At 32.6% G+C, this 16,042-nt stretch overlaps 4 protein-coding genes across 4 annotated transcripts; all 4 read right to left on the bottom strand.

Annotated features, from left to right (window-relative positions):
• Positions 1-448: 448 nt before the first annotated feature.
• Positions 449-1,438, bottom strand: LOTGIDRAFT_153560 (hypothetical protein; the record flags this gene model as incomplete). Its single annotated transcript, XM_009059589.1, has 1 exon — positions 449-1,438. The coding sequence occupies one exon, from the start codon at positions 1,436-1,438 to the stop codon at positions 449-451; it is 990 nt and encodes a 329-aa protein (XP_009057837.1).
• An 825-nt stretch (positions 1,439-2,263) lies between these two features.
• On the bottom strand, positions 2,264-2,899 carry LOTGIDRAFT_153561 (hypothetical protein; the record flags this gene model as incomplete). Its single annotated transcript, XM_009059590.1, has 1 exon — positions 2,264-2,899. The coding sequence occupies one exon, from the start codon at positions 2,897-2,899 to the stop codon at positions 2,264-2,266; it is 636 nt and encodes a 211-aa protein (XP_009057838.1).
• A 482-nt stretch (positions 2,900-3,381) lies between these two features.
• Positions 3,382-5,008, bottom strand: LOTGIDRAFT_153562 (hypothetical protein; the record flags this gene model as incomplete). The annotated part of the gene is made up of 2 exons (XM_009059591.1): positions 3,382-3,987; positions 4,703-5,008. 2 exons carry the CDS (start codon positions 5,006-5,008, stop codon positions 3,382-3,384), a joined length of 912 nt encoding a protein of 303 aa, XP_009057839.1.
• A 7,593-nt stretch (positions 5,009-12,601) lies between these two features.
• Positions 12,602-13,024, bottom strand: LOTGIDRAFT_78945 (hypothetical protein; the record flags this gene model as incomplete). Its single annotated transcript, XM_009059568.1, has 1 exon — positions 12,602-13,024. A coding segment is annotated over one exon (423 nt), but the record flags the coding sequence as incomplete, so codon positions are not given.
• Positions 13,025-16,042: the final 3,018 nt, after the last annotated feature.

Consider the following 16,042-nt stretch of genomic DNA (forward strand, 5'->3'; position numbering starts at 1 on the left):
TCAATAAATACAAACGTCAGATTCTTTACAGTCTTCCAACATTCACTGTTCCAATAGGATATAGAATTATAGAGAAACCATTTCAAACGACGTATTTACCACTTAATTCCTTTATGATTAAAGATATAAATCTTGAAATTAAAGATGGTAAAAATAGGTTTATAGATTTTGGTAACGAGGAAATTGTTATTCAACTTCATTTAAAACAAAAAAATTAACACTCTTCATTCTCTTCGTGAATAGTTAGATAATCGAAATCATCAAATTCGTAGTTTTCATCTATTCTATTCTTTTCAGTCGTAAGGATACATGATTACTTCACTGTTTGGTGTTTTTCTCTTAACGAGATTTAGATAACTTCTAAAAACTTTCTTTTGTTTATCATCTGGAATAACTACTCCATTAGTGAAACTTTTTACCCAAGGTTTCTTAAATTCAAGTCCACTAGCTATCGAATATAATCTTCTACGGATATCTTATCTTTAGAGTAACCCTTAAACGTTTTCTTTTCTTTTAAAACACCATCGGAAGTTAGAAGGATATTGTATTTAAATTTTGGCGCTAAATATAAACCAAATATAATTCCACCATCACCATAATCATTCTTTCCTTTACAATAATCATTTTCGGATACCAACCCAGCTTCATTTAATTGATCCCAATTGCTAGACGAAATGTATAAACTATCGGTATCCCTATAGTATATTTCAGGCTTATAAAATCCATCTATCACGCGAATAAAATTATTCATTATTTTTTTACTGTGAGATAAAACGAATGATCCCAAATGACTAGGTGTTAGTCGTGTAGATTTAGGAGGAATAAATTCTTTTTCTTCTTCATTTATCTCAACTATATATTGACTATCATTTACTTTTTCATAGCTTTTGACGTGTGAATCGTAGTTGGCTTTTAAAGTCGCTTCACTCCATTGATGTCTCGATGTATTTATATCCTTCTGAATAGATTTACTATACAACGAATTGCCTGATAATTTCATGCAATTACTACCTACGATATTACCTACTCGTTTATATTTATTTCTTAGATCTCTCAAAATTAAAATATAATCTCTATAGGGTGGAGTTTTAAAATATTCTTCGTAAACTATACCATCTAATATTTTAATAATTCGTCCACCGGCTTTCACCATTTCTTGAATATCGACCGATGTTAAAACGTCGTGACAGAAACCATTTCTGAATCTGATTTTAGTGCCAGTTTCCTTTTTACCTTCTTTATTCGTGAAAGTGATTTTATCTTTAGCTGGTATGGGTTGGAAGAACATGTTTTTGGGATACTCAAACCACACTGTTAAAATAGCAGTTCTAGGTCTGAATTTCTGTTCATTAAAGAGCTTGACAAATTCTTTATTTTCTTCCGGTAGAAATGGTCTACCACTTTCCGCTCTCAGATATACGCTATCTAAATCAGACATGGCGGAAGTGTACAAACCGTGAGCGTCAAATGCCATCAGTTTAGTACATTTTATTTTTTTAAGTCTCGATTGAACCTCCGTTTTATCTTTCGTGCAAGCGCTATATTCTTTGAATAAATCAATTATATTATCAGTGTCACTTGCATTGTATTCCTATAATATATTACAAATTTCATCCATTTTATTCGTTTCAAATGATTTTCGATTTGCCGAAACTCTTCCTCCTTTAATACTTTGTCCGATAAAATATCTTATAAAAGGGTGAGTATGTGAGTAAACTTTTTCTACGTTTTCTTTTTCGGTGTGTTTCGGAACCATTCTAGTACTTTCATACCATTCTTCTTCAACCATTTCTTTATCGTAATGATATAAATAATACCAACCCTTTAAAGATAAAGAAGGAGCCGTTAGATTATTGGAAATATTCTGAAATACAACTTCTTTCATTGCTTGATTGTATTTATCAAACAAGCTCCGAGACATAACGTATCTCTTTTAGCGTAAGGTTCCCTTTCGTGTCTTAAAGATTCCCAATTATCTTTGGTGTATTTTGCAATGTTTACATCCTCGATCTTTCTCAAATTCATTGGTAGATTAGATGAATTTCCCCATGCTGCCAAACTAGATGATTCGTGTTGATAGGAACATATGAAATTAATATTTTGCAAAAAATTAGAGTTACCCTTTATTTCTTTCTGTCTTTTCCATTTTTTCTGTAAATCTTCATCGGTGAATGAATTAGTTAAAAGTAGAGACAGAATTCGTCTGGGCGTTTTTAAAGGGCATTGTGTTAGTTTTTTTACGTTTTTGATCATGATCCAGTTATCAAAAACCGCTAGCGTTATGAGCGATTATTAATATTCTTTTTTGATCTATTTTTCCTAAACGTTGTAACATTTGATCGATGCAATCTGTACCTACAAATATTTCTACTATATTAGTCATGAGTTTGTTGTAAAATTCTTTTGGAATAGGATCTGTCGGCTTTAAATCTGGAAAGAGATTATTTATTCTGTTTAACATTTTTCTTAGTTTTTCTAAATTAATCAACGTACAAGAATAAGGTATGGCTTTATTTTCGTTATAGGTTTCGCAATCCCACGCGTATAAACAATCATCGGGAATGGTTTGAAAAACATTTAGTTTTAGAGGTGAAACTTGCGTTACCGCAGTATCATCTTTACAAGTTCTCCGTACATTTTCATCGTAATTATCTTCTATTTCTTTAATGCCTAAGGTTTTGTTATCTCTTCTAATGAGATAGAAATCTTCTTTATGTAAATAAAAAACCCAATCTAATTCTTCGGATACTTTCTTTGGTTGAAAATGTCTATGTTTGGGCATATAAATTTGAAAATAAGTATTAAATTTCTTATTGAATTCGCAGATTCTAGCAGATGTCATAACTCCTTTTCTGTTTGATTTTGAAAAACTGTTGATGAAATCTTGAAAATCTCTCATGTAGTCTTCGTTTAAAACACGATTAACGCACTTTACAAAGCAGTATCCATCGCTCGGTATATAACAATTTATACCGATATATTCATTTATTTATTCTTTTTATTTCTTTGAAATTGTTTTTACGGAAAATCATTTTTCCTGTGAAATACCAATCAGAAGCATCCGATTTATTATCCACAGCAGTGAAGAAATTGACAAAAACTTTTGGTATTAAAACCTACAAATTTCATGTCTTGTGTGTATTTTCCATCTTGAGTTATCTCTCCATCTATTTCAATTTGCCCTTTAAATGTTATAAATTCATTAGAGATAAGCTTAATAACATCGTAAAAAAGTTCATTTGATATGAATTTTTCATCGTCTAAAATTTCAATTTTATTCATATTTTTAAAGCAACTATTTTTAACTAGGAATTTTTAACTTTTATTGATGATATTTCTACATCAAATTTATCTAAAATTTCATTGAATTTTTCTAATTCTTCAACTGTTATGTTCTTGTCTTTCTGATAAAGCTACTTTACTAAAAATTCGCATATTTACTAAGAATATTTGTTCTTTCAAATCATTAACCTTATTCAGATGAACTGAAAATTTTGGTTTACTAATATTTAAATTCATATCAACAGATGCATCATCTCTTTTTATTGGTATCAAAACATTTTGTTGTTGTTGACTTTTATGAATATCGATTGAGGTTAATATATCATTATCAACAAAATATAGTTTTACGTATTCAAAGTATGTTGCTCGTAAAAACTGATAATTGATTAGTTCTTTTTGTGGTTTTGGATTTCTAATAATACTTGCTGATGGTGGAGTTTCCGTTTCCAATAACATATCAAAATTACTCAACATAAGTTCATCTTCTTCATTATCTGGTATGATTAACATTTTAAACCTATCTATATATTTTCCACTCGTTTTAATTTCATATAAGTGAAGAAGCTTGCTGTTTTCATTGTTAATTTCTAATTCTTTAGTTTCTACATTTTTTGTACCATTGATAAACTGAAGAACTTTACGAGCGTTAGATTTTTTATTAGACATACGTGAGTTTTGTCTGAAGACTATTGAATCAACTTTTACCTGAAAAGGAAAATGAATTTCAATTATAAGTTTTCCTCGGAAATCAAAATATATTGATTGATAAGTTTTATCATCTGAATCAAAAATATTATTGGGGTAAATAGAATAATTTGGAACAGAATATACTCTAATATTTGCTGCGAATCCATATTTTTTCAAATCATAATCTTTTGATTTATCAATATTATCAGTAATAGAAGAAACATCATCAAAAGCTTCAAATGGAAGATTGAAATAATATGATTCTTTCTTGAGAAACTTTGTTTTCTAATGCGACTATATTTTTGTCCTGTTTCAAAACTAGGTTATTTATAGTGGTTATCTGTTGTTGAATAACACTATCATCAATGTTCTGTATTTGTTGATGAATATAGGTCTTGATTTCGCTATCATCTATGTTTTGTATTTGTTGTTGAATATAGGTTTTGATTTCGCTATCATCTATGTTTTGTATTTGTTGTTGAATATAGGTTTTGATTTCGCTATCATCTATGTTTTGTATTTGTTGTTGAATATAGGTTTTGATTTCGCTATCATCTATGTTTTGTATTTGTTTTTTAATATTTGTTAGTTCTTTTTGTAATTCACTGTTAAGTTTAGTTTCCAGAGCATTTAATTCCTGTTGAAACGTATCTTCATTTTCATCTGGAATGTTATCTATTAATTATTGAATGTCTAATTTTTGTTTTGCAATAAAACTTATAAATCTTCGTACCTCTTGTTGTAGTTTAGTATCATTAACAAAATTTTTAATTTTCACATTACTTATTTTATCTTCTAAATGGTTTTTATTTACTTCAATTGAATTTATTTGTTCCCGTAAATATTTCTTGTGAACGGCGTCATTATCGTTTTCCGGAGACTTTAAATTAGTTATGGTAAAATTGTTCATATCTAAATCACCTTGAAGTGTGTCTCCAATTTGATCCACGAAGTACGGTTTTGCTTTATTTATCCACGTTGTAGTGTTAGGTTTTTTAGTTTCTAAAGATAAAGAACCTAATCCAAACTTGTTCGCCATTTTTATTGAGTTAAATTTATTACAATTTCTTCAAACTGTTTTCCTAAACTCAACTGATATAAAACCCAAAGTGAAAGCTGACTACAAAACTTTTGTCCCGGTAATTGAATTTGAAAGGAAGAACATTTGATTGGATTATTAGTCAACTGCATTATCTCTTCAGTGGGTTCTAATCCATAAGAATCGAAGAAATATAAGTCAGAGTCTTTGTACAAAGCAGAATGATGATCACCTTTTTGATCGGAAGTATGTATATTTGTTATAGTGTAAAATTTACCTTTCTTATATTTCAGATCATTTATTTCATCTCTCATACAATAATAAAACGGTGATATATTTAACTCATTCGCCCATCTCATAAGTTGAAAGTTTGTGGTTGTATCGGTTCCATATTTATCGAGAAATTCGTTCATTTTTAAAAGTCGTTTTTTTTTTTAAATATATACGTAGTTTGTGTTTGAAATTGTATTACATTCTGATAAAACACATTCAATAATATTTTGAACATAAATTTAAATTTAAGAAAGCAAAAATACTTGTCTACATCTCATAATCTTCTATCAAATTCTTCATCATTCATTTTTAAAAGTCGGTTTTTTGAAGTTCATTTTGATAAAACCTACCTATGATTTGTTCTTTGTCTTGATCGATTAATTCATATGTCGGAGGTGATGTGCTGTTTACTTTATCAACGATGAATATTTCGTTCGTATCCAACAAACCTTTTTCGAATTTGCTTTTATATTTGAAAATACGAACTCGATCTCCAACTTTAAATTTGGGTTTGATATTTAAATTCTTTATTTCATTTTCGTAGTTATGTTGCGCGTTAATTGACTTTATAATATTTGGATTACTCGAGGCTTGTGTTGGTGTGACACCTATAGATGAATGAATTTTGTTATTGTATTCATCTATAACCTATGGTAATATTTTAAGCCATTTTTGGGATTTCAATTCCGTGAACTTTTTGAATAATTTATTTTTTAGGGTTCTGTTAAATATTTCTATTACTACAGCTTTACCTTTATTATGCGTACTGTAAATTTCAAATCCCAGAGATTTCATATTTTTGTTATAAAATTCGCTTCCTTTATCTACCCACAGTGTTTCTGGATGTCAGTTAGATTGTTTCATAATCGTTTCAAATGCATGTTTGACTGATAATCCCGTTTTATTTTTCAAAGGAATAACCCAAGCATATCTCGTATACAAATCTATAACTGTTAAGCAATATTTAAATCCTCTTTCGACTGGCATATGAATTAAATCAGCTGACCATATTTCATCTTTTTCAAACACTTTTACTTTTAAAAAGTTTTTAGTTTTTAGTTTTTGTAAATTCTTTTATGATTAATGCTCTTTGCATTCTCTCTTTGAAAGTTGGATTTGGAATATTTTCAAGTTCGATTATCATTTGTCTGTCTGCTTCGTGTCTGAAGTTTATGTCTTTGTTTCTGTATAAAATATCGTGTTTAAGCGCAGCGGCGTCAACTCTATTGACTGGTTCTTCCCCTGGTTTGGGTTTATCGTTTTCGTCTAATCGCAAATCTAACCTAGTACCTGGACCGGTGTTATTATGACCTGGAAGATGTTTTTCTCCGGGATATTTCGCCCATGGAAATCCAGGAAGAGAACCCAATGATTTTTGTATATCTCCTGAACCGAAATAAGTTTTTTCCTTTCTTCTAATCTCCTGTTTCGAAGTTCTCTTATTAGCTGTAATTCTTTCAACTCGTTGGATTGTTTCACTGCGTCGCTTATACTCTTTCCAGCTTGTGCGATTGAGCCAGCGGCTTTCGCTCCGGTTGAAAGGAGTGATTTGTTGTTTGAAATAAAGCTAGTTACTTTTGGAATTATTTTTGAACCTAGAGAAAATATTTATGAAAAGATACCGTCACCCGAATAATCTTCGAATCTGAGTTGTTCGTGTTTTAGAATTAAACTCATCCTATTTTTAAATGAATTAATTTAGTCTGTTTTTTTATCCAAAAAAGAGTTATCTCCCTTTTCTAGACTAAAAATAACATTACTTAAAACGAGGCTATTAAAAACCGGATGTTAAGCGAAACAAGGATGCTATTTTATATAAGGGTATTTTTAATATGCTTTTATTTGATGGAATGTAGGAAATTGATTGAAGGTGTTTTTTTGGTGTAAGAATTTTATGAAATGTAGGATGTTTTATGAAATGTAGGGAATTTAGGTCTTTTTTAATGTAAGAATTTATGAAATGTAGAATGTTTTGCTGTAAGAATTTATGAAATGCAGGGAGTTTTTTTTTTTTTTTGGGAGTTCATAGATTGGTTGCATTTTTCCCATGAAATGAAATGGAATGTGGAAAAATGCGACCAATCTATGAGCTCATATACTACTATAGACATTTTTATCCTATAACTTTAAAACCTTTTCCTCGTTTTTCTAAAGCTCGTTGTTCTATTCTCTTGTTACGTAGTTCTCTTATTTGCTGTAATTCTTTCAACTCGTCAGGCTTTTTCACTGCATTGCTTATACTAACTCCCGCTTTTGCTATTTTTGGAATTAGAGAAGTTAGTGCTGAAATGAAACCTCCGCCTTCACATTTAATATGTGATTTGACTTTTTCGATTGGATTGCATTTTGTATAAATAAACCAATCTTAATCAATATTTATTTACATGAATAACGATAAAAGGTTACAAAACACAATAAGGATTTAGAAACAATCATAGCTTATTTTAATCTTTTTCCCTGAAGATGGAAAGCATATTTTCAAAAAGTATAATAAATACGAAAATATTTTAACTGGAATAAATGAAATAAAAATGAATAAATAAGATAAATCGGTCGTGATGAAAGGAAATGTAGTGGATAAGTACTCAGAAATAATTATTCAGATAAATGGCAGAACAGGGTCATTTTTATATGTAGAACATTAATTTAAATTTACACTTTAAATCGGTTTGATAGAATAATAAATTTCTCTCCTGTGTTAAAAATTTTATCATTAGCATTATTTTTCAAGTCCGGGTCGCCATACAACAGAATTTTGATATCAATGTTATGAAGAAGGGTATTTATGGTTTCTTGCCGTTCTGTTCTATACTTGGGACAGGTGTTGAAATAATGGTAAGAATCTTCTTTTGGGTTACCACAGGAGCACTTGGGATCTTCTGAAATATGGTAATTTAGTTCACTCTTTAAAGGTCTGGTGCCACAGAAGAAAATAGTACGGGATTTTAGGATTGTTTCTTTTCAACAGACGTTTAAACGAAATAATGGTCATAGGTATTTTATAGTTGTCAGGTAGTGCATTCCATTCGATGATGGTTGACGGAAGGAAAGAGTTTTTATATTGGTTCGATATTGCATTTGATAGGACGATAATTATTGCTATTTCTTAAGTTGTGAGTTGTGATGTCATTTATTTTAGGTGGAAGAAGTGAATAAAGATAAGATGGCACCATGTCGTTGATCATTTTGAAGAAAAGGCATAGACGGTGCTTTGTTCGCCTTACTTTGAGAGAGGAAAAACCAGATTCTTTGTACACTAATTCATGAGATGTTCTGCGAACTAATCCTGTAATTGTCCTTAGTGCGTCTAGATGAAGATTTTCCATAAGTTTGGAGTTTTCTTCCGAACAGTTGTCCCACACTACATCGGCATAGTCGAATTTCGTTAAATTAAATGATTCATAAATAGTTTCTAATGAAGAACGGGATAATCTATATTTCAAAGTTTCAAAGAAGTCAACATGATTTCGGATTTTTCTTGCCATGGATTTTATATGTGTAGACCAATGACCAGTGGAATCAAACGTAAGACCAAGTTGCTTATGAGAATTAACATCAGACAAAGTTGAATTTTGAAATTGTAGGGTAAAGGAGGATGGATGTTTTTTCCTGCTGAAAGTAAGAGAATTAGTTTTTGAGGCATTGAAAGATACTTCCCAGTCTAAGGCCCACTGGTTAATAGATTTTAAGTCATTTTCCATAATATGCTGACAGGTCACAGGATTTTCAATAATAAGGTACAAAGAAGTGTCATCTGCAAACAGTTGAATATTGGTATCTATATCATTGACTATTTCATTTACATATACATGAAAGAGTAAACCGACCCCTGTGGAACACCAAATGAAACCGGTAAGGGGGTTGAAAACGAGTTTTGTAGTTTTACATATTGAAATCTGTTAGATAAGTTATCTCGAATAAGTTTTAATGGATTCCAGTTTGATGGAGTTTGAAGATAGGACCCCCGTGCCAGACTCTATCGAATGCTTTACTTATGTCACAAAAGTCAGAGTCAGTTGACGGTATCTTAATGAATTGACTTGAGAAGAATTCGTTTAGGAGCGTTGCTTTCTCCGTAACGCGTAGAAGATATGATTATTAGATTGTAAGGGCGGGATGAAGTTTGCCCTGCCATTTTTGCCAAATCCGAACTTTCTTACTAGCTCCCACCTGCAGTTTGACTGTTTAAAGGTGCCGTCCGAAATTTTTGAATCAAGTTTATCATAGTATTCTTTTTTGATACGCCTAACTTCTGAAATGACAAAATTACGTGATACACGAAAAGAATGCCAGTGCTTCAGCAAATTTGTTCTTTTGGCTCTCTGGTGATGTCTCTTTCTAGTTCTCATAAGTCTTCTGAGATATCCATTTATGTTTGTCAACTTAGTCAAGTGCAAAGGAAAACTGTTCTTCAAAGAGGCCCCAGGAAGCGATTCTTGTTCGCGGACTTCTATAGAAAGTACCTAAAAGATAACGAGTATTCTTGTAATCTGTAACTTCAATCCAACAAGATTCCAGATCAGGGTGATTCAAGTCGGGAAGTCAAGTGAGAATAAATTATTCGCTACACCACCATAACCATCCACCCTATTATTGAGAATGGGCTCTTTATATCCATCTAAAAGTATGCATTTTCCGAGAGAAAGCCAAGTTTCCGAGAAACAAAGAATATGGTATTCCAGCAGTTCAGCTTTAATCTCAGTAATGGGGCAGACAAGACTACGGACATTTAAATGTAACAGTTTCAGTGAATGCGTAGGTCCAGGATTCGGGTGAATGTTGAAAAGAAAGTTGTATTGTATGTACGAAGTACGTACAGAGAGAGGTCAAGAACAGAAGACGTGAAGAGAACAAGTGTAATTTCATCAAGAACAGGCTACCGCAAGAGACGCTAGAAGACACCAGGAAAGAGAAGAGTAATAAGACCAAACTTGGAGCTTACAGCAAAATAAAAGAAAGAGAAAAATAAAATAAAGGGCAAAAAAAGTAATACATTATGTACAAAAAACAAAGCTATATACAACTTACGAACAAGCGTGGTCGTGGGTATAACGTTTGTGTGATGTTAGGAGAGGCTTAGGACAGGCTTCAGTTTTATTTCAATGGACAGTTGTTTCATATTGAATGTATTTACAAAACAAAAGTGAAATTGAGCGATTTGTATGTCTAAATGCGTACTATGTGAAACTCATATATCACTGGCATCACAAATCTCTCATTATGAGTATCCGCTTTCTAAATTGGCATGATATATAGCTATCATTATGGGAAGCCTGTCAATAAATTATCAATTTAATCAATATATGATTTACTAATAAAGAAAAGCATGTTTTTTTTAGTTAGAACTTTCATTATTTTTTCATTTGAACAAGTGCATCCGTCGGCATATTCAGGGGTGGCTATTAGGCTATGGCTCTCCCCTCGGGCGTTTGAAAGGTTCAATTTTGAAGTGAAAATAAAGCCCTTTAAATTCTCAAAGTTCATGTCAAGTTGTCTGAATTTCGTTGGATTCTGATAGCCCTTGGTAGCCACCAGACCCCAGTCCTCAACGGGCTTCGACACTTCCTGCCTCGCCTCGGAAAGATAGGTCTCATTTTGGCAACCCTCCCCCTAACCCTGTCGCATTTTTTATGTCGAATAGACATAAAATATTATAGTCAAGAAACGATATAAGTTTTTTTTATTTTTAGATAGTTTTTAACACGGTCAAGGCCTGGTTTATTCTACTGGCCCTTTACAATAATGCACTGTTCTTATTCATATTTTAGATATCTTTACTTTTTATACTCGACAAATCCAAACAACCTTGTTTCAAAATTATGTTTATCTGTGGAAGAAAATTATCAGATTAGACTTCCAATATCGATTCTTAGCTAGGTTTAACCAGAAACATCTATACCTGCATCAACACGTCAAGTTATGTAAATAAGTGAAAATATCATTGGCGATTCTGGCCAAAAAACCTTAACTTAGATTGGAACCAGTTACAAAAACGTTGAAAAGAACCTCCAGATTCGTCGAGACCCAATCTGGAATTTACAGCCCTCCTGTAAGCTTCACCATCCACTTTACTTGCTTCTTTTCGACGCATTTCAGCCTGTGAAATATGTTTTAACTGAGCATTATCAATCCTAGTAGGAGATATGGGGTTATTAAATCTGGAATTAATATAATTTAGTAGGTCATCTCTATTTTTCTGGCTGTAGCTTTTACAATTCAAAATGTAATATGGTGGTAGACTGGGTAGATTTTGGGGAAATATGAATTGTCTGCCATCATTGTCTTGAAAATCTTTACCAGTAAAAACATACATCAGTTGATCCGATATTTCTCCACCAAATAAATTTGTAACAAATTCCCAAGCCTTGTCTTCAGATCCTGAAAATCTGTCGTCAACACTCAGCACCAGAATACAAACATGAATCGAAGTTAATCTCCGCTTTATTGTACTGATGATATCGTTAGCAGTTTCTACATCAGAACGAAGTGAGCTGAAGAAACCAGGAGTATCTACCACCAGAAGTTGGTCTGATTCTTCAATTTGACATGTTTTAGTGCCTCTTTCTTCCATCATACTGGCAGCAAACTTCTTCTCACCCAATAGAACATTTCCTACTGAACTTTTACCAATTCCACTTTTACCAAGTAATAAGACTGTTCTCTTCTTCAATGGTACATTCTCTGAAATATGAAGAAAGCCATGGACTAGAGAGTATAGATTTTTAATATCTGCGTTTATATAACTATTGATGTATTGGGATACAATAAACTAATATATACTAATATGATATAGGTACCTTTTCGAGCCACCTTCGATTCTCCAGCGGAAATACAGTCTGCGTCGCTTTTCCTACAATGAGAGAATTCAGAACCCTTATCGTACACATTGTTGAAACTTATTGTGATATTGTGTAGAAGAGTAGAAAGTACAACTATCATTTCATTTCATTTATTATTGTATGATGATTCTATGTGGATGGACTTATCAGTTTCACTATTTAGGATTGCTGAAAACATCTATGAAGCCTGCAAATTCTTGTTTCTTGACAGTGAATTTGAACGACTTCCAAAACATTATGATCAAACCAGTATTAACTCTCTCATATACCTCAATCTAAGGCCAAATAATAAATCAGAAATCGCTTACCTTTTTTTGGTAGTGGAGTTTTCAATGAAAGAATGTCCTAGCTTCTCGTAAGTTAATTTAACAGACTGGATCATTTCAGAAGAGCTGTTTACATCAGTATGTTCCCTAGCAGCAACTCCCATTGGTGACGTTGCCAGACGACTGAGAAAATTGTTTAACTGCTTTGGTAATTTTTGTATATACTCATCCAGTGTCTGACCTTTGTCTTTCAAATTATCCATACCAGTAAACACTACAAGGACATGTTTGTTGAGATACATATCGAATACACTCTGAAAGTTTTCAATTCTCTTGATGTCATCACCAGTTACCCTCTCCGATAAACTAAAGACAAAGATAACACAATGTGGACCAGGGGCAAGTAACTCCATTCCTCTATCAATTTCTTTCTGAGTTTCCTCTTCTGTCAGGCGAATATTATAATAACCTGGTGTATCAACTATAACAAGTTCTCTACCATCTTCTAGTGTACGTCTTGCTAACTGGCTCTGTTGTGTTCCATCGGTATTGCTCACTGTAAAAACTTTACTTCCAATCAGTTGATTCCCCACTGAACTCTTTCCACTTCCGCATTTGCCCACAAGTAGAACTCTGATCTCCTTGGAAGTTTCTTTTTCCATAGTTTCCAATCAGATATAAACTAAATAAGACAAATAAAAAAATGTATAATGCAAAAAGGACACACCAAAACATTATTTTTAGTATGGTATAGATATTCCAGATGGGTTACATTGTATACTCTTTGAATTTTGTCGTACATTGTAGTCGACGTGTTTAAACTTTGGTGGAACATTTCAGAAACTAGAAAACTCGGTACAACTCCGATGCTGAAAAGAGTAAAGTACGCCCCATTGATATAACCATTGCAATAATCAACCTCATATTTATAAATATCTATATTGCTCATTGACATTATCATGATCATGAACTCTGAATTGTGTCCATATTAAGGGCAATAATTGACATGCATCTTGATTGAGTTAAGAAACGTAATGTACACAATTCTTTTATCAAATGCCATTCTAGTGTGTCGTTTCTTTGGTGTTTACATGCAAAGGGTAATAATTCAGAAACAACCCGATGAAAGGTCGAAGTCGATGGGATTAGTCTGATGACAACATTAACATAATGTGATTCTTAGAATCGTGGATGTTTATTGGACGAAATATTGATATTCAATACGAGAAATGTACCAGTATAAACAATTTTAAAGCAATCCAGTAAAAACCGATATGGAGGATGGAACCCTGTAGTTTATTCGGGAGCCGTGGTGACTTAGTGCTCATCAATGACTTTGATATGTTAGCTGAATAAATATTTACATGATAAAAAGATATGAAACCTGATTGCTAACCTCAAGTTCCATGGTTCATAGGTGGGATAACATCTTCAGGTTTTTCAACCCGGTTTCCCCCGTCAGTGAGGTAAGGAGGTAAGAGGGGCTTTTGGCAAAAGCGTCTAGTCGTTCGTATGGGACAATAAACCGAGGCCCCGAGTGATACAGGCTGTGCAAGATAAAGATCTCTAGACAGTTTGAGATCGAAACATAAATACGATCATGTCGCTGTCCTGACAATATTTCCCCCATTGCACACTGGTACGAACATCATTCTATCACTAATGAATTATGCTCGCGTATTCAACGATTCTAAGAAACGGAGTAGAATGTTAATGTAATAAGGTGAATCACGTGTAGTAGAGCCATTTCAGTGAACGTATTGCTATTTTATGTCGTGTAGTGTAAAAGATGGATATTTATACCAGGAAGTGTTGTTAGCCCACCATTTTAGAAACCAAACTGCTAAGGGTTTTTATAGGACACTTAACAGTCGTTCCACCTGCTGAGCACCTTCGACATTTCTATATTGTTAAACTGCATCGGTGAAAATACCCTTTCCTCTACCGAATTTTCCCTTGACTACGATGAATCAATAAAGAGTTATATATATTTAAGCTTACCGTTCTTGATAATAGTCCTTAGTATAACACTTATCAAACCTTCAACAACTAAACAACACAGAGACACATAGACAAGTTAGACGGGCTAATACATATTCATAACACCGCCTCCTTTTGATAATGTACTGTAATAGCAATAGGGAAACAACTGTTATCATTGATTTCGGTTTCCCGACTACAAGCATTGATAGCTATATAAATTATATAAATACAATGATACTGCTAGTTCTTTTTTTTTAATTTATAATTTCGGCAATTCATTTCGTCAAAGAAATGTTGGAATCGTAAAACCTTAATACCAGACAAGGTTCTGGCAAGCTCTTGTGTAAGTGTAGATAGGTATCAGTTTCTTACCTAGATAATTAAATACACCTCAATATCTGACTTAAAATGGTTTGCGTGTGAAGGGGCGATTCTCTCCCTCATGCTGTGCTGGAGTTATACCCCAATTGCATTACCAGTCATAGCATTGCAGATAAAACCATTGCAATTAGGACAAATCTCTACGCTGCAGAATTTCATAATCGGGTGTTTGGTCTTTTTTTAAACTCTTTAATTTTTTCATGGAAATTTAATACTTATATATTTACAAAAGAGATCATAAATTGCCCCCTGTGTCGAGATGAAGTTGATATTTAATAAGATTGTCGTGACATGTTTATAAAAATTAAAAATGTCGCCATGCTCTGATGCAAGATAAAAATTGGTACACATATTTCTTAGAAACCTACCGTTTTCAGAGAATTTACCTCTCTTGATCAGTCGTATTTCACTGAAATGTAATTGTTATCGTCCTACAAACATTTGAGGACGTTCACAAAGAACTCTCGGATGATGTGAGGGTATAATCATCTATTTAAATATTTCTACAAATACAGTATAGTTCAGTGAATAGTAGTATATGAATAATAATATAAATACAATATTTATAGAGCGCATTATATAATAACAACAATTACTCAATACAAAGCACCGACGAATACAACAAAAAATGCATCAGTTTATATTGGCAGCGGTAATGAATGGTCATCTTCAGGTGAAGTGGGGAAATATGTAGATTGTTGAAACGTAGTGTATAATAAAACTAAGGAGTAGTATACCATAAAATTGTGTCCGTTATTTAATGTGATCTCTACCTCTAAATGTCGCTAAAGGATTAGTATAAATCATATATTCTTCATATTGTCCACATTAGTTTTCTACGCATACTGTATTTGCAAGTTATACTATATTTAATTAATATTGGTGAAAATTGAAAATTTCAAATCTCTTCAAAGGACAACATGAAAATATCATGTGGATCAAATGGCCAATGGCCTTAACATCACGTCTCCATCAGAACCTATAAAAAGTCATGTGTATCAAACACTTGCCCAAATCAGACTGTTCCTAGATTCCCGGATTTCGATTCAAAACAGGTAAATTGTTCAATTGATTAGGGTGTTGGGGCAGTTGAACAACTCCTTCCCATTGGTCTCAAATCCAGTGGCATTGCGAGCCTCTTGAGTCTTGGGGTACAACAACCCTTGGGTTGAATTGAGCCGCACTTTTGCTATGGAATTTCTATTTATGGACATACAATATTAATTTATTGACAAATATGCATTTTATATGAATGCCTATTTTCTCTTCTAGAAATAAGATTTTCCATTGAT

This window comes from Lottia gigantea (genome assembly GCF_000327385.1).
Source record: "Lottia gigantea unplaced genomic scaffold LOTGIsca_4, whole genome shotgun sequence".
Taxonomy (NCBI): domain Eukaryota; kingdom Metazoa; phylum Mollusca; class Gastropoda; family Lottiidae; genus Lottia; species Lottia gigantea.